The 24244-nt window shown below is 39.4% G+C and overlaps 3 protein-coding genes across 6 annotated transcripts in view; all 3 read left to right on the forward strand.

Annotated features, from left to right (window-relative positions):
* The first annotated feature begins 4957 nt into the window (after positions 1-4957).
* On the forward strand, positions 4958-10030 carry LOC116695921 (fizzy-related protein homolog). Of its 3 annotated transcripts, none has more exons than XM_032526449.1 (14): positions 4958-5130; positions 5733-5850; positions 6000-6128; positions 6325-6388; positions 6493-6623; positions 6850-6932; positions 7026-7209; positions 7330-7395; positions 7492-7594; positions 7783-7967; positions 8057-8290; positions 8994-9098; positions 9202-9294; positions 9389-10030. In XM_032526449.1, exons 2-14 carry the CDS (start codon positions 5782-5784, stop codon positions 9428-9430), a joined length of 1488 nt encoding a protein of 495 aa, XP_032382340.1. In that variant the 5' UTR covers positions 4958-5130; positions 5733-5781; the 3' UTR covers positions 9431-10030. The 3 variants fall into 3 exon arrangements, with proteins under 3 accessions (XP_032382340.1, XP_032382341.1, XP_032382342.1); XM_032526450.1 differs by having other exon boundaries at positions 4959-5126; XM_032526451.1 differs by lacking the exon at positions 4958-5130 and having other exon boundaries at positions 5771-5897.
* A 409-nt stretch (positions 10031-10439) lies between these two features.
* On the forward strand, positions 10440-20234 carry haus5 (HAUS augmin-like complex, subunit 5). The gene is made up of 20 exons (XM_032525164.1): positions 10440-10643; positions 10807-10905; positions 11026-11088; positions 11325-11357; positions 11855-11879; positions 12047-12179; positions 12333-12492; positions 12602-12698; positions 14169-14260; positions 14357-14411; positions 14512-14639; positions 14728-14806; positions 14924-15078; positions 15444-15606; positions 15789-15869; positions 16035-16180; positions 16247-16343; positions 18551-18689; positions 18822-18954; positions 19964-20234. Exons 2-20 carry the CDS (start codon positions 10808-10810, stop codon positions 20064-20066), a joined length of 1980 nt encoding a protein of 659 aa, XP_032381055.1. The 5' UTR covers positions 10440-10643; position 10807; the 3' UTR covers positions 20067-20234.
* Positions 20235-20566: 332 nt separating this feature from the next.
* Positions 20567-24244, forward strand: part of sin3b (SIN3 transcription regulator family member B) — a 17466-nt gene continuing 13788 nt past the window's right edge. For both annotated transcript variants that reach the window (XM_032525160.1, XM_032525161.1), the window contains exons 1-4: positions 20567-21077; positions 22263-22369; positions 22756-22909; positions 23750-24115. In XM_032525160.1, coding sequence (XP_032381051.1) covers positions 20967-21077; positions 22263-22369; positions 22756-22909; positions 23750-24115 — 738 coding nt within the window. In that variant the 5' untranslated portion in view covers positions 20567-20966. The remainder of the gene's footprint in view (positions 21078-22262; positions 22370-22755; positions 22910-23749; positions 24116-24244) is intronic.

Consider the following 24244-nt stretch of genomic DNA (forward strand, 5'->3'; position numbering starts at 1 on the left):
TCAAGCAATAAATAAATCCCAAAATGGCAGAAGTCCTGAGTATTGTGGTTGTAAAACACAGGAACACAGCCTTTAATCCTCCTGATCTGGTACATCTGAACATAAATCTGTCACTAAAACATAAGCAAGAAAAGATTTGCCCTTTTATAATATAGTCACCTTCAAGTAAAAGCAAACAAATACATAGAAGCAAAGATATTGAATTTGAGTCAGACTTATGTCAGAAAGAATACAGAATTGAGACTTGAGCATGGAGATTCATTAAAGTAACATTGTGGACACAATTTAATTTAATTTACTTAGCAATTCCTGCAGCTTAGACAGTGTACCATGGCCTTAGTCAGCAAAGACTTGAGACTTGACTGCCTACCGATTTAACCTGATGTGAGAATTAAAAACTTGTAAAAATGTATGACATGCCTTGCACAACTTTGCAGCTTAAATATTGAATTATTTGGTCTATGCATTGAACACTACTAACACTTATTCATTCAAATGCTGTGTCATTTTAATGATTAACATTCAGTGACTTGAGAAGCAGGAGGTCGATATTAAAAAAAGTTCTCCTCCACTATGCAAAATCTCAAAGTAACTGAAATGTGACCTAAACACACTTTTAGTGATCCTATTTGGATTAACTCTGAAAGGCATGAAATGGTACGCAGTTTACTTATAAAGACTTGAGACTTAACTTGGACTACAGTAGCACCTTCTCAGTACAAGTTATACTAAAAAAGCATTGAGGGGATCCATTCTAGTTTTGCACATGTTCATTTTTTCTTTTAACTGTAAAGTTCACAAAAATAAAGACATCAGTCTTCAAAATTAAAGGTTGTTGACTAAGTTGACAAATGATTTTGAGGAAGTCCTAACTCACCTCACACATTTAGTGTGTCCATCAACAACAACTAAGTCCCTAATGACTAATTGATTAATTGTGCAGTCTATTATTTCGCTCCTGCAACCCAGTAGTTTTGAAAGGGCCACGGCTGGAGTTAACAGTCTTAATGGAGAGACGCGTTCGTCGCATAGGACAATAAGGGAAAATAGCGGAATTAATTGGGTTTGATTAAGAGAGCTTTTCAATGGGACACAGCTTTTTCGCATGACATAATTAGAGGTCAGTTAAGGGGGGGTAGAAGGGGGGATTTGCCTGTTGGCGCCAGTATTGTGTGGGTGTGTCTGTGAGAGAGACATATAGACAGACAGACGCAGAGAGAGAGAGAGCGAGGGGTTGCTTCCTTAACACTTGTAGAACTAAATTGTGTGTCTGATGTGGTAAATTTCTATAGGCTCACTCACCAGAAAACACACAGTGAAGTTCACAGGGGGCCCTCTGTGTGTGATTATTATCACTACACTTGTCAGCATTAAAGACACAGTGCTCAGTCTTTTGTTATAGCTAAATGCTCATTAGCAGTGCATTGCAGAGACAACGGTATTGTAGTGAATAGGGTGGTGACAGAAGAGGACATTCAGCAGTGTTTTTTGGATGAGAACTAAACATGTAAAAACAATTATACATTATAATCATGCTACAGTATAACCTAAAATACGAGGAAGGGCACACAGGCCAACGGATCTAAAAATACATCTGAACTGTCATGACCCAAAACCAGGCTTCACACCTGATTAGATTAACAAATATTTCATCACAAATCTGCATCTACAGTTTTTCTCAGAACAGTCGTGTTTTCTGTTTTACTGGGGTTTTGGACAAATTCCAAGCCCAAAACTTGTCAGTAGAGTGAATTTTTCATCCCACAGAAAGCACCCATCAACCTTATTGAAGTGTCCTTGAGTAAAGCATTACACTACCAACTACATGTTAAGTAAATATGGTCTGACAAAGTGGAAGGAGAATCTTTCCTTTGGGCATCATATCAAATTAACAGTGGTGGAAGAAGTACCATGATCCTTTACTTAAGTAAAAGTAAAGACATTGGGCGGCCTCTAGCTCACCTAGTAAGAGCGTTCGCCCCATGTTGGCTGAGTTCTCCAGCGGCCCGGGCTTGAATCCAACCTGCGGCCCTTTGCTGCGTGTCATTCCCCATCTCTCTCCCCCTTTCATATCTATCCACTGTCACAATAATAAAGGGAAAAACCCCAAAAAAACAATCTTTAAAAAAAAGTAAAGACACTGTTGTCTAAATACCCCATTACTTTAAATGTTACTTAAGTAAAATTACAGAATTATTATCAGCTAAATGTACCTAAAGTATGGAAAGTAAACTCAGTATGCAGAATGGGTCATTACAAAGTGTTAAATTATTATAGAATATTATGTTACTGTGTTTCTACCACTAACACATAGTAAGTTGTTGTAGTTTGTCAATGTGGGAAAAGCAGTGGCAGCAAAAACTGTCCTGTCCTGTTAGTAGTGTCCTGAGGAGTGTCTCAGGACAGTCAGACATTGTCCTGTAACACCCAGACACTGTCCCGTGACAACGAGACACTGTCTCAGGACAGTCAGACCTTGACAAGTGTGTGCATGTGCTTAAAAAATGCAATTGTTATTTATTCTCTAAAGTTGTGCTGGCACAAGGAATTTCATTACTTATAATTTGCTTTATGAATACATGACAATAAACTACTTGAACTTGAACTAATGCTGCTTGCGGAATATCAACAATTTACATTTAAGTGTTTAGTAAATAGGTCTTTGTAATAACACACAACTTGAACATAAATAAAAAGCTAGAAAAAGGTGAAAAGTAGCCTATCGGCCTATAGCATGTGTAGCAAAACTTTTCTTGACATTGGAGTCACAGGACAGAGTACAGGACAGTGTCTGACTGTCCCGGGACAGTCATGGAGTCACACGACAGTGTCTGGGAGTCACAGCACAGTGTACAGGACAGTGTCTAACTGTCCTGGGACATTCATGAAAATCACAGGACAGAGTACAGGACAGTGTCTGACTGTCCCGGGACAGTCATGGAGTCACAGGACAGTGTCTGGGAGTCACAGGAGTGTGTACAGAACAGTGCCCTAGGACAGTCATGGGAGTCACAGGCCAGTGAACAGGACAGTGTCTGGGAGTTACAGGAGAGTGTACAGAACAGTGCCCTGGGACAGTCATGGGAGTCACAGGACACTGTCTGGCTTTCCCGGGACAGTCATGGGAGTAACAGGACAGTGTACAGGACAATGTCTGACTATCCGGGGACAGTCATGGGAGTCACAGGACAGTGTCTGACCTTCACTGTTCCAGGACACTCCTCAAAACACTACTAACATGACAGGGCAGTTTTTGCTGCCACTGCTGCTGCAATGTGGAGTACAGCATCATGAAAGCGTCAATTAAATATAGGGGGGGAAAAGTACAATATTTCCCTCTGAAATGTAGTTGAAGTAGAAAGTAGCATAAATTGGAATTATGTGGAATTCAAGTTAAGTAGGCTACAAGTATTTCAGAAGAGTACAGTACTTGAGTAAATGTAGTTAGATATATTCCACCATGGCATATTAACTATTACTTTTGTTACTTCACTTGTATTTCCCTGCATGGCATCAATACAGTTTATCTCAATAAATATCTATCTATCTATCTATCTATAAGACAGAGTAATCAATTACGTTTTGTAGGTAAACTTTTATTTTGTCTTGTGATCTGAATTTAAATGTTTGTGTCAAACGGGTTGAGCATGAAGGGAAATTCCTTTTCTGTTCAAGGTGTTTTACTGTTGACATGTTTAACTACGTTTTAGGTTCAATATTTGCAACACTTTCCAAAAGTCAATGAGTAATCGTGTTAAATAATCTTGATTTCAATATCAACCAAAATAATTGTGATTATGATATTTTCCATAATCGAGCAGCCCCAGGAAAACTACATTGTATCGAGACGGATCTGGAGTGATTGAAAGTAGAACCAGCACGCCCTCTATGTTTGGTACTTTGACATGACAAGAAACTCAACCACGTAAACACATAGGCTATAGCCTACTTGTTCAACCTGTGCAGTTGTCCAGTTTGATCTACATCAGGGGTTCCCAAAGTTTGACATTGACTTCCTTACAGTTAGACCGCTACACTCATTTGATATATTTAGCTCTGTATCTGAAGATTTTTACTCATAGATATGTAGGCTATTGTGAGTGGAAAAGTACCGTTAGATTTATAGTATATTGTAGGCTACTATGTCTTGGATGTGAAATACTTGATAGTAGGCTGGTTAGTTTCTTCCACGTCTGCCTCGTTTGGTCTGTTTAAAACGAACCCTGAAGCGTTTGGTCGGATAGTCCAGTTCGTGTGGGCTCAACCAAACTCTGGTCCGCTTGAAAACGGGGGTCTCGGTTCACTAGGCTATAGTTCGTTTCCCTTCAGGTGAGAACGCGATCGGAACCAAATACAGGAAGTGAACCAAAAACAGCATGTAGACTTAGTAGCCTGCAATTTCAACCTTGCACACCATTTATGGACTTATTTATGGGACGATAACTTTCACACTTTTCAGTTTTTATTTGTTGTTATCATCATCTTCATCATCATCTAGGCTATCTCTCTCCTTCACTCCATGTCTGTCTGATGCTTATGTATGTATGTATATTTTTCCTAGTATTTCATTTATATTTATATTCTGTGCTTTGTGACTGATTTTGCTGCTGTAACACCGGAATTTCCCATTTTTCTTGGGATAAATAAACATCTATCTATCTATCTATCTATCTATCTATCTATCTATCTATCTATCTATCTATCTATTGTTCGCCTTCTTTTACAATATTATTAACGCTAAAGCAGAACCAGGTGCTGCTTCATTGTTTCTGTAAAGCAAACCGAATCAAATGAAAAATGCAACAATATTGCAACTTTTCCCCCGAATCGCACCGAACAGTAGGCCTAGATGTGAAAGCGCCCTTACACGTATAGACAGTTAAAGAAACATACCACGCTCCCATTGACTAGAAATGTAGCATTTCCGTGTTTAGATTTGAAAGTTCTACGTCACGGAGTTGACAAAACTCCCACAATGCAATGCCATTTTCACCTGAGCTAAAGTGAAATACATTACACATCTGAGAGTGAATATCTCTAAACCCATATATCCATCTGATAATCTCCGTGAATTGTTGTTCCTGTTTCGCGTTTGTATGCTGATATTCAGGGACTGGCTCGCTGTTGTATGTATGTCGTCTTGTGGAGATATGATTAGATTAGCAGCTAGCTACATTAGCTAACGCTAGTTATTAACGTTACCTAGCTTTACATTTCAGTGCAAACAAAAAGAAACATATTCAATGACATTTAGCCACGAAAAAGGCTCTAAAATGTGTCATTGGTCGCTTTGAACTGGTTGAAAGTTTGTCGTGTCGTGCCGTTAACGAAGTTAGTTTGTTCTTTCTCCAAATCAAGCATCAACTAAGTTTAAAGATTAACGTTAAATAAACGACGTCATGTTATTATTAATTTGATACACAAAAAGCATTTTTTTTTTTACAAAGCAAGATAGGCCTATCTTTTAAAAGTGCTGTGAGATGTGTACAAGGTTGTAAGTTTCTATCAACATGCGAGACAGAATTACCTATAATTCCAACTTTGCTACCTTTCTAGTTTTAAAGGTTTAAATCAGTATTTTCAGGATACTAGCTAACCTAAATAACCTTTTGGCTAACTGTGTAACCTTGCATTTGGAGAAGCCGTCCAGTAGACAAACAATAAAACAAACACAAAAACAAAAATTGCGTTTCAATTTAAATGTTGAAATCATGTTTTTGTGTGTTGGCCAGATCTCCAACCTCCCAGCCTGTGGCTGTAGGATCAGGGCTTCAGGTTAAGATGGATCCAGAATATGAACATCGCCTCCTCCGCCAGATCAACTCTCTAAATGACAACTTGAGTCCTGTTGTGAGTCGTTTAAATGTTGTAAACTTGCAAACAACACTGAACTTGTGGTATTATCAAGTTATAGTATAAATTAAACGATCATAAAAATGACTAAATGTCCATAAATTCATAAACATATACACTTTCATAATAATATATTGTTTTTTCAGAAACTGACACAGAGTCTGTGTGGTGGGACACCCACCAGCTCCCCGTTATCTTCCCCCAGTAAGCTTGGAGACAGATTCATTCCAACCAGAGCGGGGGCAAACTGGAGTATAAACTTTCACAGGATCAATGTATGAACAGTTGGTGGATACATTTGTTGAACAGTGTGTCTGCACTTTTGTAAGAGAAAAGTAAAATTCATGTGTGTAATACAAGACAAACGTCTAAAGGTAACAGTGTGTTTGGATAAAGTTGATACCTGTATGAATGTTCTGTCTGAGAAGAGTTTGTATTACAAATTAATGACAGTATCTTTGTGATATTTAGGAAAATGAGAAGTCACCAAATCAAAACAGAAAAACCAAGGATGCCTCTTCGGATAACATGAAAGGTAAATAAATTTAAAGGTTATTTTGCTAATTCTGTTACTTGCTTATGTCCACCCAGGATTGTCGTTTTGTGCTTATGTTAAGAACATATTTTTTGTGCCTGCAGCAGACGGACTGGCCTACTCTGCTCTGCTGAAGAATGAGCTGCTGGGAGCAGGAATAGAAAAGATCCAGGACCCTCAGACAGAGGACAGGCGTTTACAGCCATCAACCCCAGAAAAGAGATGTCTCTTCACTGTATGGACATTTAACCTCATACTTCTTGTGTACTGAATTATATAGCACGTTGATCATACAATGTTGGAAAATATGCACGTACAATATGCTTTCGAGTGGGCGTTAAAAACAATATCAAAAAGTAAAATAGCACTATTCAGTCAGTGTACAGTTTTTCTTACATGTTTTATGTTGTTTTATTGAAGCTGGTAGAGAATATGATGGTTTCTGCTTGTGTACTTTGCAGTATTCACTTAATATCAAGAGGTCATCACTAGACGATGGCACCAACATCTCCCCTTACTCTCTATCACCTGTCAGCAACAAAAGGTAGAAGCTCTAATATTTAAATTTTGTTTTTAGATCTGTTATTGTTGATCACACTGCAAACAAAGAAACTGTACATTTTGGCATTTGTTGCAGTCAAAAATTGCTGCGTTCACCACGAAAGCCAACTCGCAAGATCTCAAAGATCCCTTTTAAAGTCCTGGATGCTCCAGAGCTGCAGGATGACTTTTACCTCAACTTAGTGGACTGGTCGTCTCTCAACGTGCTCAGTGTCGGGCTGGGTACATGTGTCTACCTGTGGAGTGCCTGTACCAGCCAGGTACCGTAGAGTGTTTAGGCAACTGATCTTGAAACATGAATTTGAGTTTGTGTTTTCTCGGCAGCATTTATTACAATGCAAAGCCACAGTGAATCAATGGTTGAATTGTTCTTTCCTCAGGTAACAAGGTTGTGTGATTTATCAATGGAGGGAGACTCAGTCACATCAGTTGGGTGGTCTGAAAGGGTAAGTACACACAGCTTACTGCTTACAGGAAACCGTCAAGGTGAACTTTTAGTACAGTTAGTATTTCTGAATAAAAAGGAATCTTCATGTTTTTAGGGTAACCTCGTGGCAGTGGGGACTCACAAAGGCTATGTTCAGATCTGGGACGCTGGTGCTGGGAAGAAACTATTTGCCCTGGAAGGACACACAGCTAGAGTTGGTGAGAACCTTTTTTGCTGTGTTAAATCTCTGAACATGGGTTATAAAGTGCCTTAACTGGAATGCTGAAGTCACAATAAACACAAATAAACTGAAGACAAAAAAAAAAAAAAGGTTTATTAATGCTTGACATTCTTGATATATGTATCTTGACATTTTAGTCAAATTAATTTTTGACTCTGTCTGCAGGAGCATTGGCATGGAATGCAGACCAGTTGTCTTCGGGAAGCCGTGATCGTATGATTCTCCAAAGAGATGTGCGAACCCCTCCACTCCAGTCAGAGAGACGGCTGCAGGGACACAGACAGGAAGTGTGTGGCTTAAAGTGGAGCACTGACCATCAGCTGCTCGCTTCTGGTGGCAACGACAACAAGGTTCATTTGTTATTTTTATTAAACTTGCCTTCATCTTTGTGCATTTACTCATTGTGTCCATTGATGTGGTTGTTATTTTGTCATCTTAGCTGCTGGTTTGGAACCACTCCTCGCTGAGCCCAGTGCAAACGTATATGGATCACTTGGCTGCAGTGAAAGCCATTGCCTGGTCCCCCCACCAGCATGGCCTGCTGGCCTCTGGGGGCGGCACTGCCGACCGCTGCATTCGATTTTGGAACACCCTGACCTCACAGCCGCTGCAGTGTATGGACACCGGCTCTCAGGTCTGCAACCTGGCCTGGTCCAAACATGCTAATGAACTGGTAAGTAACGCCAGATACATACTATGCACAATGATTTGCTCACTTTATTCTATAAAGAAACAATTATCATAAAGCTCACACTTGAGAATAAGGTGCTACATGGTCTATTTTTATGCGTGAAGACAATGCCTGGAAAAGGTTGGCATTTCTACCTAGGTTGTATCACTTTTCAGAGAATTCTCACTTTAACATTAGTCCAAGCTTTTTTGTGAATTGTGATACATCGGCATATTTCAATAAACCATGTTTAAGACAATTGTTAGTTTCTCTTGTGCCAATGCTTCCTAAAATAGAGCATGTATGGGGTACTGTATACTCAAGTAAGGCTTTTTTTAATTTTCTTTTTTTAAATAAACCTCTTATGAGGCAAAGCATAGACTTACGCTGTTTTCATATTTTATTTTGAGATACTTTTAAAAAATACCTGTTTTCACTGGATAGAAGTGTTGCCTCTTTCTGTTTTATATCTTTGACACAAGTCAAGTGAATTTTATATAGCCAAATCCCAACAGAAGTTATCGCACACATGTAAAATATGCATTGTTGAGACCAGTACAACTGTGTAAACAAGGCCATCAAGATGGTCTTGTTTATTTGCAGTAATAGCATATATGAGTCTAACTGTAATTCATTTATTAATAGTGAGTTACACAAAGCCTCCTTGGGTTATACTGTAATATTGCCTGTTTTTTCTTTCTTTCAGGTGAGCACTCATGGCTACTCTCAGAACCAGATCTTGGTGTGGAAATATCCAGCTCTCACTCAGGTTACCAAACTCACAGGACACTCCTACAGAGTGCTCTACCTGGTTAGTGTGTGGGTTTTCTCTCTGATGAGATTGTGATCTTGCCATTGGTCATGTTAATGAAAAAGCTGGCCATAGTTTCTGGTGATTATTTATTTCTATTTAGGCCATGTCCCCGGATGGTGAGGCGATTGTGACGGGAGCTGGAGATGAGACTCTTCGCTTCTGGAACGTATTTAGTAAAACAAGATCAACTAAGGTGAGAAAGCACTTTTTTATAAACAGCATTCTGTAATAACATGTCCCCTCATATCTGTGAAATAATTGACCAAGTTCTTTTATCTTTGTTTCAGGAATCTGTATCAGTTTTAAATCTCTTCACTAGGATACGATAACTTTAAGCAAATATTAAAACTGTTAAACTCTAGTTTGAGTGGATCTTGGCATGACCACTGGATAGCTCATCAACATGGTGCTAAGGACACAGTACAATCGCATTAAGCACTTTTTTTTTCATGCTAACAACTGTTTTGCAAAATTATTTTTGACTTTTGTGCTCTCATAATGAATGTTTTTTATGTTATTTTTTAGTGGGTTGACTTCAGTTTATGTGTTCACAACAAGAAAGCATAGGCCTTACTTAAAATGTTGTGTTCTAATAATCTGGGAGCATTTTTAGTTTTTGTTTAACTCAGGTCTTATTTATTTAACACTGCAGCTTCAATGGAGAACAATGCTATTACATATTATAACTAAAACATAAAAAATAAACAATCACCTACTAAGGCCTTTACAGTATATGCACCATGTTTACTGTGATCCTTAGAGTACTAAGGTTCAAAGTGGTTGGCTAAAATAATGCTGTTTTTCTCCTGTGGACAGAAAGTCTAATGCTGTGCATCAAGACATATACTACATAGTTGATTCTTTGTTGTAAAGGAAGAAATAAAAGCTCATGGAACTAAAGAACTGGTGTATATTTTCTTTTTGCCATTCTGTTTCCGTTCCTTTTTTTGGACTTAATTTAGTTTTGTTGCTAGATTAGATTTTGTAATGCTGCATCTTAAAATTAGCATTAAAAGTTGAGTGTATAAAGTTTATGCAGCTCATCAAGCTATATGAAAAGAAATTGTTGGATTGTTAGCAAGATGTTTCTTTTAAGTGGTGATTTTGCAACATTTGCAGTGCTTGAATCTAGTTTATTTCACCATTAAATTCAATACCATTCAATTAAATAGACTGTTTACTGATTTAACTATTTATTTATTTATAAATACCAATGGGACACATACCAGGGATATAACCACAAAGTATTTGAGAAATAAATAAAACCGGAAATTTGTTAAAAAAGCTGAATCGTCCAACGCATTATTTATTAATATGTACCGTTACATTATATTATTGTGTTTTTATTTTGTGGAATCTTCCCAGATTTTGTATCCACGACAGCAACCGACTAGAGGCGGCGCTGTCTAAACGGAAATGCTGACCGGAAATAACGTTACTGTGAACAGGCGGGAAGTTGAAAGTTTGAGCATTTCAGATAATTAGAAACATTTCCGTCGACTAGCTGTATTAAAGTAAAGTCGCATCCTCAACAAGAAAAGAGTAAGTTCAACCACTGCAATTAGCAAAATGTGGTCAACGACGCAAGCTACTATCGCTACGTTAGCTGACAAGAATAGCAGCATGTTGGTGATGCTAGCTAGCTAACCAACTAGCTAGCTAACGTCACAAGTTGTTTAGCTAACTACTCTCTGTTGCCTGTCAGGATGGCGGACAGAAATCTTGTGCGGGAGATGAAACGTTGGGCGACAGAGGAGTTCAATCTGTCCCCGGACAGCCTGCCAAATGACAGCTATTTTAAAACGTGGGTATCAGCGTGTCTTTATTATCGCTGTTGATAACGTATGTTAACGTACAGGTCTTCACAGTTAATGCTTAATTTGTAGCGTTCGAACAAACATAACGGTGATCATTTGTTTCATAGGCTCTGCATCGGGACAGGAAAGTCAATATGGAAATATATTATCCAACACGTTTTTCACCAGAGGTTAGTTTTAACACTATCTTACTGTTCTTTAACCCTTTTTGGTAAGATTGGCTTCTTGTTTGTGATCCCAGAGCGCACTCAGTCTCCATTTGTCTTGTCAAAAGAAAGTACCTCATGGCATCTGATAAATGGCTTAATCTCTCAAATAAACTGCAGTCTCACCCTCTGTACACTATGACTTGGAAGATGGGCGAATAATGGATAACAGCTTACTGACTATTTCTCTGTTTTTCCAGGAACGTGAGGATCATGCGTGGAAATCTCCAGTGGTATCCTTTCAGGCTCTGTTTGAGGATTTGAAAGCCACCAGTGTCTTTGCAGTGGCCATGGCAACTTCACGTCAAGTTCACATTTTAGTCATTGTGTTGCTCTTGTAGATGTGAGTGAGAGGTCACTTAGACAGAAGAGTCTACATCTTGCTCAAGACTTTGTATGTGTGTTTTGTCAACGTACAGCCTCTCTGCCACCACATCGACAAACTCCCTGTCCTGTAATTGCCAAGGGTGGCATACATATAATGGATGCTTTCTTGGGGAATCCTGGTTGTCCCCGATTCAAACCTTGCGAGGAACCTTTATCTGCATCCTATTCCCTCTCTCCGTTTTCCAGTTAATTGTCTGTCTTATAAATACCCCCAAAATACTAACTGTAAAATACTAAATATGCCCACTCCCTATACTTGGTATCACTCAGTGTATAATTCCTCAGCCACAACCACTGAGTTCAGCATTTTTCCAGTAAATTCCTTGACTTTATGATCTTCAAGGTACAAAGTTCTTCAAGACAAAGAGGTAGGCTAAAACTCGTTTCCCTTCCTTGTTGTGGTTTATTTCTATTTCAAGATATACCTGCTCAATGTAGTACTTGATTAACCTTGAGTGATCACATTTGTGATTCAGTGCGAAATTTTCAGTAAGAAAGCCACAGATAAACTAATGTTTTGTTTTTGCATGTTCAGTTGAAGCAGGCTGAGGGTCAGAGTAAAGCTGCTAAGCAGAGAGAGCTTCAGAGGAAGATCGAGCAGCTCAGAGTTGAGATCACTCACCTGGACTCTCAAATCAGTGGAACAGAAGAACAGTTGGCTACACAAGGTTAGTCCTTCATATGCCGTAAGGGCTGGGTATCTGATAAGACTGCATTACTACTTTGCAAAATGAGGAAAGCCAGCCCATTGCTGCGGTTTGCTTAGCTCAGACAATATGTAATGATCTCCCACACCAGCAATTTCTGCAATTTACCAATAGAGCAGTCCATCAGCCGTACCTGGGCCGAGGTGGAGGACAGCCGGCGCAGAGAGCTGCTCCTGCAGGCCTTCAGGCAGCGCTGCATCTTGGGCCGCAAGGTGCTCTCTGATGACACACAAACGCTCAGTGAGCACTGCCAGGCATTGGAACAGATGGCCAGGTAAGGCAGAACATTAAAAGTTAAAGTAAAATAAAAGTTAAAGTAAGATCAGTTAAACACCTGTACTAATCATGTAGTACATAAGTAATAACTGTATTGTGTTTTGTAGGAAAGCAGAGATTGAAGTGCTGTTTCATAATAAGCCTTCCAGCAGCAGTGATGGTGACAACCTCAACTCTAAAGTTACAGCAGAGGCACAGGTCCTGGTAAGAGCTGCCTAAATATGAACTTTATCTTTAAGATTTATAATAAAAATAGATTTTATTTGTAATGCACTTTACATTTCGAGCAAATCTCAAAGTGCTACAGTTTAGATCATAAAAGCATGGTAAGAACATCAATATAAAATACAAATGACAGTGCAACAACTTTCAGGATAAATTAAAACTCATAAGTTCTGCTAAAAAGTTTTTAGTTCTTATTCAACCCTACTCGAGTAGGGTGCGCTTTATCTATCTTGGTGTATTGCTGCTATCAATTACCTACATGTTAGTCAGAAAAATAAAGAATGAATAGGCAAATTGACAAAATGCTGCACATTGGTGTGTTCAAAATCACATCCTATTTATTATATAGTGCACTAATTTAACATCCCTGAATTCCCACATGTACACTACTCTCTGCAAACAACTGCCGTTATGCAACGCTTTTCTTTTCTAAGATTATTTTTTGGGGCATCTTTAGGCCTTTTATATACAGGACAGCTGAATAAATGAAAGAAGAGAGAAGGTGAAATGACATGCAGCAAATGGCCACAGGTTGGAGTCAAACCTGGGCATGCTGAGTCGATGAGTAAACCTTGATACATGGGCGCCTGCTCCACCAACTGAGCTAACTGGGCGCCCAGTTACGCGACTCTTAGTCTCGTATTGCCAGACCTATCTCCACAGAGCTGCGGAGTAAGTCTGGCAACACCACAGCTACATTCAGGGATAGGAGAGAAAAAAACGCTCTGGGTTGTCTGCATTTCTTTAAAACAATCAGAATCGTCTTGGGCGGCACTAAGTTGTGGAAACCGTGATGTTGTCTCCAAAATTGTACTTTGTACACAGCAGTCTCTACCAAACGCTCCCAAAATGTCCCAGTTAGATAGTAAATGCCGTAAACATATTCTTTGTAAATCTTTACAATCATTCCCCAATAGGACCAAGCAGGCTTGCCTAGTTGCATGATCCAAATTTTCTTCAAAACATTTTCAGTGTTTTGCTTACTAGCTCAAAGTTTGTTTCTCGAAACAAAGGAATTTTGTCAACGCCACACACACACAGAGTGGAAGCGGAGGGCTCACATGGCGGATGTCAGGCAATTATCCTGGAAATGTATTTTCATTGATCCAGACTATCGGACTAAACCTGTCAAGGACATAATCTTAATTTCCATCTCGCTATAGAGGAAACTAAGTGTATACAGTATCGTATAGGGTGCAATTAATGAGGGGAATGTTGCTGGTTGTTTCATTATGTATCTTGTTATGCCATCTTGATGGTAGTATTATAATTCTACAGCTGGTGGAGATATACACTGATTTTATGTTGTTTGCCAGCTGCATATTTTAGAAGAAGTTATACCAGTTGATCTTAAATCACAAATCTGACTAATGTAGACCAAGAGGCCTGTAATACATCAGCTGCAGACCGAGGGGAAATAATCCAGTTTCTTTTATTTCCCCCCATTAGCGTGAATTGAAACAGCTGTGTGATGACAGGGTCCACTTCTATCAGTCTTTACAAGAGAGTGAACTAAAAACATCGCTGCCTGCAGCCAAACAGTAAGGATTACAGTGATACAGTATTTGAGAAATCAACTATTCAGAAGTTTTCAACTTTTTCTTTCTTGAGTTAATCACTTATCTGTTTCCTCTCAGTATGACTTGTGAACAAAGGACTGCTGTGTTTCAGTACTGGCTGAGTGCTGTGGAGGTTAGTGCATATTGATTACATTTCACTTAACGTTTTTTTACTCTTATGTACTGTACATTTTCACTTTGAAGTAACATGTTGTTGCTTGTCATGTTATCAGAACTTGTTGAAAGATTATCCGCCAAACCACATCCTCTTAGCATTGGAGTGTTTAGCTTCAAGAGAGCAGAAGGAACTAGAAAAGAAACTTGCTTCTCTGGACGTGACACATGATGTGACAGCACTACGGTAAACTTTAACTTTATTATATTGTTCTCTGTCCCTTTTTAATACTATTAAAAATTTTCAGAGTATTTATGTTGCATTTCAATTGCAGGTACCGCTATGAAAGCAATCACCTAATGGACATGTCAACAGAAGATAATGAGTTGCCATCCGTTAAGAGCCTCTTAGAGGTGCTATACACAAACACAGACACTGTAATATTCAGGAAGTTCACACTAGAAGACATGTCCATGCGTTTGGAATTTAAAAATATATTTGTGGAATTGTGCATTTGTTGTCATTTCCAGGATGCTTGGGAAGAGGTGGAGCAGAGTTTGGTAGAACTGGCCCGGACCCGCTCCAGAGTCCAGCAACTCCAAAACCAGCTGCAGGCCCGCAAGAAGGAGGTGGAGCAGGAGGTGTCTGGCATTGCAGATGAGCTCCACGTCGACACCTTGGCACAGTAAGCAAACTCACTGTAGAGTTTGTTTATGAGGTTCCCACAAGTAATGAAAAGAGTGTATAATCCCAGTAATAATATTTTGGTGATGAAATTTCAGACTACAAACCTCAGGAAGAAGGAGTAGAATTATTTTGTAGTCAAAGCACATTATTGTCAAGCACTTTTAATTAAATATTGAATGATTTCTTTTTTGTCTCATCCTTTGCATGTTTTCTGTCTTTATTTTGTTATTTTTATGTTTTGCAATTAATGTGTTGCTAACTCAAAGAGTAGCTAATCAATTATTAGTCAAATTACAGATGTGTTCTGGGCAAATGAAAAACATGTTTTAAACCATTTATGTAGTTTTTTTTCTTTGCTGTCAGGTCAGCCTTAGAAGTGGAACTTCAGTGTGTGATGCAGGCAGCAACCAGGGATCATATCAGAGACAGGTGTATCCAACTTGACCAGCATGCCAGAAGCCGTCAGGAGGCACTTAGGAACCTTCACAGCCAGTGGCAGAGCATCCTTGACTTCAGACAACTAGTGGTGAGAGTCAACTTACAATATGAGACCTCTCATAACCTTTGCCAGTGTTACTCCTGGATCAACCATTTTCTACATGTTTGATTTGCCAAACCTTTTATAAATTTAAAACGCAGGGGGCAGTTTTCCTTTAATAAATAGCATTAAACATATAACATTAAACATGTTTGGTTGTGTCTCTCCAGGTTCTCAGACAGGAACATATCAAAGGTCTGATTAAAGGGAACTCCATGGCAAAGATGGAGCTGATTCGTCTGCACACAGAGGTGTGGATGTTCTCCATCTATGACACTGATGTAGAGAGATTTGGTTCATTGTGGTGTAATACATGTTTTAACCTCATCAAGTAAAAAAAAAAAAAACTATTTCCACAAAAAAATAATATTTTTTGAACATCTCTTGAGGATTTCTATGCCTCTGTCTTGTTTTAGTTACAGGGATTTGTCCAAGGCGAACTGGTGCCACAGTTTGAAGTTGTCACCACTGCAGCCAGCAGTCAAAGGAACTCCATATCCAAGGAGGCCAGCCAGTTGGGAACAGTTTCGCTTCTTGCTCTGGACCGTAGGACTGTTGATGGGTAAGAATTATTTGACTGGGGTTTACCTCTTAATGTATCAGGGACTCAGTTTTTCTGTTGTTTCAGAATGCAAAGAATCCCAGCATCATGGTTGTCCATCCATCGCTTGCAGTCCCCGACCTTTAGCAGCTTGTGTCAGAACCTGGACTTCCCACAGCACAGGGTGAGTATGGGCAAATAACAAAACCAATTATCTCCTTCTTTCTCTTCTTGCCCAGAGCAAAACTATATATACACCATCATCTTATTGTTAAACCTATGCAACTATTCAAGACAAAATAATTTTTCTTTTTCAAATGATAAAAAGATATGAGGAATATAATGAAATCGATTATCATTAAAATGCATTTCAAACATTCTAAAACACTGTAACTTTGCATAAGAAGTTTGCCTGTAGACACTCACTCCATTCCTATAAAAGTTGTGCTGGCAGCTCCTAAAGTTCACACTGCTTCTTAAACGCCACATGCCAAGAGTGGTTTTAATTGGCAAGCTGACTGCAAGTGCCATTGCTTGACCAGTCCTTTCAGCAGCAGAGCTTATAAAAAAAAGTATTATCCATGAAAATCAGTTTTACTATAGTGGGGGAAGACATGCATGAAACCGTCCAGATCGGACTTGACCCCTGGACCTTCTGCGTCGAGGCATATACCTCTATACAGTGGGGAGAACAAGTATTTGATAGACTTCTAAATGTTGCTTGTTTTCCTTCTTACAAAGCATGTAGAGGTGTGTAATTGTATCATAGGTACACTTCAACTGTGAGAGACAGAATCTAAAACGAAAATCACATTGTATGATTTTTTTTTTTTTTTTTTTTAATAATTCATTTGCATTTTATTGCATAAGTATTTGATTACCTACCAACCAGTAAGAATTTGGGCTCTCACAGACCGGTTAGTTTTTCTTTAAGAAGCCCTCCTGTTCTCCACTCATTACCTGTATTACCTGAACCTGTTTGAACTTGTTACCTGTATAAAAGACACCTGTCCACACACTCAATTAAACAAACTCCAACCTCTCCACAATGGCCAAGACCAGAGAGCTGTGTAAGGACATCCGGGATCAAATTGTAGACCTGCACAAGGCTGGGATGGGCTACAGGACAATGGGAAAGCAGCTTGGTGAGAAGGCAACAACATCATCAGTCTGGGGCTCCATGCGAGATCTCACCTCGTGGGGCATCAAAGATCATGAGGAAGGTGAGGGATCAGCCCAGAACTACACAGCAGGACCTGGTCAATGACTTGAAGAGAGCTGGGACCACAGTCTCTAAGAAAACCATTAGTAACACACTACACTGTCATAGATTAAAATCGTCCAGCGCACGCAAGGTGCCCCTGCTCAAGCCAATGCTGGTCCAGGCCCATCTGAAGTCTTCCAATTACCATCTGGATGATCCAGAGGAGGAATGGGAGAAGGGCATGTGGTCTGATGAGACAAAATAGAGCTTTTTGGTCTAAACTCCACTCGTCGTGTTTGGAGGAAGAAGGAGGATGAGCACAACCCCAAGAACACCATCCCAACTGTGAAGCATGGAGGTGGAAACATTTTGAGGATGCTTTTCTGCAAAGGGGACAGGGCGACTGCACTGAATTGAGGGGAGGAAGGATGGGGCCATGTATCGCGAGATCTTGGCCAACAGCCTCCTTCCCTCAGTAAGAGCATTGAAGATGGGTCGTGGCTGGGTCTTCCAGCATGACGACCCGAAACACACAGCCAGGGCAACTAAGGAGTGGCTCCATAAGAAGCATCTCAAGGTCCTGGAGTGGCCTAGCCAGTCTACAGACCTGAACCCAATAGAAAATCTTTGGAGGGAGCTGAAAGTCCGTATTGCCCAGCAACAGCCCTGAAACCTGAAGGATTGGGGGAAAGTCCGTGTGGAGGAGTGGGCCAAAATCCCTGCTGCAGTGTGTGTGCAAAACTGGTCAAGAACTACAGGAAACATAATCTCTGTAATTGCAAACAAAGGTTTCTGTACAAAATATTAAGCTCTGTTTTTCTGATGTATCAAATACTTACGTCATGCAATAAAATGCACACAAACAATGGGATTTTCTGGAAGTTAGTTTTTGATTCCATCTCTCACAGTTGAAGTGTACCTAATGATTAAAAGAAATTACAGACCTCTACGTGCTTTGTAAGTAGGAAAACCTGCAAAATCAGCAGTGTATTTACTTGTTCTTCCCACTAAAAATGTGCACCTGCTCTACCAACTGACTTAACCCGGCCACATGATATAGCTTTTTAAGGATATCTGCTGGTCTTACAATCACTGTTATTTTTTGCTTTTATATAGATGCATTAAATGTCATGTTATGTATTCTCCTTTGCTTTATTCTGACTTTCTCCTTTTGTCTTACACTTCAGGCTCCAGAGGAGTTATGTTCCCATGCGCGCTCCCAGCAGCTTGAGTTGCGTTTTCTCCAACAGTTACGGCAACTTCATTCAATTACCTTGCAGAAAATACAGAAGGAAACAGAGTTGCTGCATGCATCTGATCAGAAAGGTAATTATGGAAATCCATCAAGAGAATCTTTTATCATGCTTAAGCAATGCAAATGAATGCAAAAAGAAGTTTTGGGAATTATTATAACTTTTAGTAACAACAAAACTACTGTGTCTACACTGTGCCCCCTAGCTCTGCTGTCCAGAATCGAGGAGGAGGATCAGAAGCTTCTGGAGGCTCTGGTACCGAGAGTGAGAAGCCTCATCCAACGTAGCGACCAAGGTCTTTCTTATGGGGCACAAGTCAAAACTGCCATTTCTTACTGGTGAGGCACATTTCTGAAGTAGATAACCTAATGTAAAACAATAAATGCACCACAATTTTTAGCATTTTTAAAGTTTCCTTTCTAAAGTGTCTGTCAAGGAGATTTTTTTTTTTTGATTATCCGTTAACATTTTACCAACCAGCTTCATTGCTGAGATTTGGGGATGAGCCTGCTTGACACAGCTCTGGAGTGGAGTGCATGAGGGCAAGCAACACAAGCAACCATGCAGGTTTTAAACAAGTCTGTTGTCTAACCATGCTACCTACACATAAAAGTGAATGTGACAAGATATCACTGAAACCGCCTGTTCTGAACATCCATTAGTTTCTCCTTCCTGGTTCAACTTTAATACTGTACTTGGATTAATTGTGTACACCATTTTACAATGCAATGGATGATGTGTTTCTGATTTTGCTTTCCAAATAGGATCACATATTTGCAGTTTAACAGAGTTATCTAATTGTCTGACTACTTTTTTTTTTAACCATAGCAAAGTCCATTATTGAGGCAAAAAAACATGAGATTGACAAATTAAGCCTGGTCAATAATTCAGTTTTTGTTGTATTTTTGTTTCAATGGAATCATTTTGTTTAACTAAATGAACACAATGTTGTTGTTCAATGATTCTCAGCAAATTGTGATTCAATACTACAAAACCGTTTTATTTGTCTGATTTAGTTAACAGAAAAACGCAGTACATTGCATTAAAGATTAATTTATTTGTGTGATTTTTCTATTAGTGGTAGTTAGATATTTCAACATCACCCAGCCCTAAGCTGATTCAACATTTTTCAATTTAAGTTATGGCCAAAACTATGAAAAGACCCTGTTGTTTTCCTTCATCATTCATTAATAGTAAACTCTAGTTTAAACATTTGCTGCTTGAATTGCACATAGACGTTTTTCTACATAAGAATGTTTGTGTTATTTTGGATTCATAGCTTCATTTAAGAGTAAAAGGTCTGGTTTGCTGGTTAACTTTTTCTGTTTTGTGTGTTGAAACATCAAGGTGGGATCTGCCAGCCCAACATGTCCTACCTGAGCTCAGTAGAGGAGGGCTGACGTTTCAACAGTGGCTACAAAGGTGGAAACTTGCTGCCAAAGCCTCTTAGGGGACACCACATCGTTTCAAAATACAAATAAAATCCCTTACTGCACCTTCAGTGGCAAAATAACCATGCTACAGTAGTTAAAGAATGCAAACTGTTTTTCATGCTCATCACTTCTTCTGATGTTTTACTATGTGAAAGTCAGTCACTATTAAATACTTTTAAACCGAATTATTTGCTCCTGTCTTCATTGCAATGCATACCAAAAATACAATAAAGTTGTTGAACGAGCTTAATCGATGCTGCAGTTTGCTCATATGCCCAATGAATGCTGCAGATATCTATCATTAGCCGAGTATTGATTTGGCTCACAGTCGGTGTTCAGTCTGTCGTTGATTCTTGTAGTTGTAGGTACAATGTAGAAGTATGTAGCTATCGTTTCACACGGAGCAACATTGTTCCTTTGTAGCAATGAAGGGGGAGTGGAGCAATCTGATTCCTGAGGACTCGGCTCCTCCCATGGCTGCGGCTGCGCAGTTCAATTTTTCACTTTTTTTTTTCTTCAATTTTTCACTCCTACTCTGGCTTCCGGACGCCAAGACAGACCGCTGCCGCCGAATTTAAAGAGACAGGCGATAGTTATTTTAAATACGATAAACGGCAACCATTGTCCCTTAGCTTATTTTCTGACGCTTCTCGTCTCAGCTTGTTTAAATCGATGGGGATGTTTGCTCAAAGTCGCAGCGAGTAGCAGCTTGTCTGTCATCACCCTCCACTCTGCTGGATTTTCCGTCCTTTTGCGCTGTAGCGAGACTGTCCAGCAAGGCAAAGTAGGGTTGCTTGCTGGCAGGCTGGCTTCCCGACCGAGAGGAAGGTTTGTCGGGTAGCCAACAACTGGAGGTAACACCGAAGCTTCCCTCTCAAGTTGTGGTTGTGGCTCTCAAGCCTCCTGTCGCCGGGATAATGGCGAAGATTCAGGCGCACAGCACCGCGAAGCAAATAAACCAAATTCAAGACAAGCCTTACGTTATAACACAAAAGCAAGTGCAGCAGCAGCACTTCCAGAAGCTGAAGGTAAGAAGACAACGGACACGACAAGGGAAAAGTCCCCTCAGAGTCAGAACCATTTTGTTCGTCGGATCATTGCATTGGATTTGAGGCTTTTCTCTTTCTCCCCTAACGTCGAAAGAAGTGAAAGGGACGACTGGCTAACGTTAGTTAGCTCGCTGGCCTATTAAAAGTAATTCATTGCTAAACAACCGAAACATTGACATTAAAGGTTAGATGTGGAGGCTGTATTTCATTAATGAATGTCTGAGTGACAGTCGAGTGGCACAGTTAGCAGTAGTTTCTTATTTACGATGTCAATAACAGCCACTGAGCAAACGTTAACTCAAACCTCGGTTGTGGGAAGTTCCTTCTTGTTCGTTTTTTTCAGCTCCCTGAACAAAGTGGAGGACGTCAGCCAGGCCAGCCAAAAACGGCTATTTCAGCTGATTAGCAGCTTCATTACACATTTCTTTGTTATCGTATTAGTTGAATATAACATGCTGTTTTTGCTACCACTATACTGATAGCTAGGGACTAGCAGTAACTAACTTAAACGTATTGTATAAACGTGTAACGTTATGTGGGTTACGTTAGGTGCTGTAAGTGTTTGTGGAGTTATTATCGTCAGTTGACTGTGTTGGCTAACGTTAGCTTAAACAACCCTTTTTAAATGTGGACTGTTTGTGACAACGCTTTGTGCACACATGTTCTTTTTTCTTCGTAACCTATCCTAGCTTGGATGTTGTGAATAAAGAAAGCTACAGTCCAGTGAACAAAAGAAGCTTGGTGATTCTTGTATTCGACCATTTATTTTTTAAGCGGTTACTTGTACAGCTATGTACAGCTAACGTTGACTAGTGCATTTGTTGATATAGCACTTCAGCTGACAATGAAGAAAGCAAACATTACCTATTTATTTAACTTTATATGAAAAACAAATGTCCACATAGTATTTTGAGAAATGTAAATATTTTGGTTTGATAGTGGCACCCCTTTTAAATTTGACAGTAGTACTTGCCAATAAATACAATTATTATGAGACACAATGTAGACATGTCATTGTCCAATATGACAAGAACTGGATTGACATTCATGTAAGATCTTTTTTCGTCAACAGCACAAACAGGGTATATGTTAAAAAGCTTCTCAACTGGTCCAGAGTGATTTTGCTTTGTGCTGCATTCATGATTTCTTCTTCTATGTGTTTAGGTTGAAGATGCCTTGTCATATCTGGACCAAGTCAAAATTCGTTTTGCAAATGATCCTGGAATATACAACAAGTTTCTGGACATCATGAAAGAGTTCAAGTCACAGAGGTATTTATGCAAGATGTTACTTACTAAATGAATTTTAGAAATGCATTTTTAATGTATTTTCCTAACACAGTCTCTTGAGATACTGAATGGTGGAGCTTATGTGTAGATTTTGGTTACGTTGCAAAGTTTTAGGACCAAGGAATCAACGGCACATTTTAAGGCATTATCAATAAGAAGTTGCAGATATTATCCAACTCTAATTATCCAGCGGTTTATATTCTCTTGTAATTTACTTGTGGCATGATATAAATGGTTTATTTTTAGACTAAGCTGCAACACTCTTTTTGATTAGGAGTTTGTTGTCTTCATGCAGCACATGGGAGACAAGGCACATTTTTATTTCCCTCTGTCATTCACACCACTAATATGCCTGTTCTCTTAAATAGCATTGACACACCAGGGGTGATAAACCGCGTGTCACAGCTTTTCCATGGACACCCAGACCTAGTCTTGGGCTTTAATGCCTTCCTACCACCGGGGTATCGGATAGAGGTCCCAAAGAATGGGGTGGCTTTCCTCCAATCTCCGTTCTCCACACAGGTGAGACTCTACAGCTTAAGCTTTATTAATTTTCAAAGCTAGGAAACTTTCAGCAGGTGCATCATTAGAAACTCATGGTGTGCTGAGCGGTACAGTATGTTTGAACTTTTATATTCTTAAGAGGAACCAGGTGTGCTTCCTCCGTACTGAATTTCAATGGGGTGCACTATTTGAAATTGCACTTCCGAAGTTTTTAAAAGATCCAAAATATGCCATGCTTAATTGTACATATACACTCAGTTGTCAATTTATTGGTCATAAAATTGAACTTGACACCTATTTAAAACAGTTTCAACAAAAACTGTTGTAACATAACTTTATAAAGGTAGGATTTATTAAGAAGACAACATACTTTATTAATTCGCTTAGATCCCTCTGTTATTATACACTACCTACAAATCCATTGCACATATTTATTCTCAGGCTTTTAACACACTAGGATAGTAGCCTTTTTAAATTATTGTCATTTTTTCTTTAAACTGGTGTATGTGTTTTTACTTTTGTTCTCTTTGATTGTACAGCACTTTGGTCAACTGTTTTTTAAATGTGTTTTATAAATACATTTGGATTAGATTATACACAGGCTCAAAATACAGACACATGCAAACAGGACCTGTGTCAGAAAGTTGTAGTTTTTCCAAATTTTAATCCTGTTCCTTCTCAAAGAATTAAGTAAAGGTTTAAGTGTTTGATTTTTTTAGCATTAAAAAGACCTTACCACCATCTGGGCTGGCCTTTACTGGCAGATATTATTCCCCATATCTAATTTGAAGTTAAGCATTTCAGTAACTTAAATTAATGCTCCTCTTTCCATGCAGCTTAACTTCGTTATCTGTCCAGGTATCCCCCGGCCAGCAGGGGAAGTGTGTCACCACCTCTGCAGTGACCGTAACCTCAGGTAGTGCCTCTAATGCCAACCTTGAAGCTGGACCTGCACAGACCAGTGAAGTCAAGGCGGCTCCATCAGATTCCCTATCCTCCTCAACTCCAGCAGGACCTCTGGAGCCCCCCACCCGTCTTTCTCTTCCCCTGACTAGCAGAGAGAGCCAGAATCAGGCGACCACCTCGTCTGTATCCCCACCTGCCTCAGAGACAAGCCCCGTAGAGTTTGACAGTGCCATCAGCTATGTAAATAAGATTAAAAACCGCTTTCTGGATCACCCAGAGATCTACAGAGCCTTCCTAGAGATTCTTCACACATATCAGGTATTGTGGAGATCAGTTGTGGTGATGTAAGTTGCTTTTTAGTTGGATATTATGATATAGGCATTGTAGGTTGTAGTTACTGAATTGAAGTTTCATTGTTCTTTTTCCACCTTAAAGATTTGACTGTTC

The sequence above is a fragment of the Etheostoma spectabile genome, chromosome 9 (genome assembly GCF_008692095.1).
Source record: "Etheostoma spectabile isolate EspeVRDwgs_2016 chromosome 9, UIUC_Espe_1.0, whole genome shotgun sequence".
NCBI classification, from domain to species: Eukaryota; Metazoa; Chordata; class Actinopteri; order Perciformes; family Percidae; genus Etheostoma; species Etheostoma spectabile.

Bases quoted from the DNA above. Each gene is read 5' to 3' on its own strand.
- haus5 (XM_032525164.1), top strand. From the start codon at position 10,808: ATGGCGGACAGAAATCTTGTGCGGGAGATGAAACGTTGGGCGACAGAG. The intron at 11,089-11,324 runs GTTAGTTTTAAC...CTGTTTTTCCAG, and splicing joins CAACACGTTTTTCACCAGAG to GAACGTGAGGATCATGCGTG. The intron at 14,412-14,511 runs GTTAGTGCATAT...TCATGTTATCAG, and splicing joins ACTGGCTGAGTGCTGTGGAG to AACTTGTTGAAAGATTATCC.
- LOC116695921 (XM_032526449.1), top strand. From the start codon at position 5,782: ATGGATCCAGAATATGAACATCGCCTCCTCCGCCAGATCAACTCTCTA. The intron at 7,968-8,056 runs GTTCATTTGTTA...TTGTCATCTTAG, and splicing joins CTGGTGGCAACGACAACAAG to CTGCTGGTTTGGAACCACTC. The intron at 9,099-9,201 runs GTTAGTGTGTGG...ATTTCTATTTAG, and splicing joins CCTACAGAGTGCTCTACCTG to GCCATGTCCCCGGATGGTGA.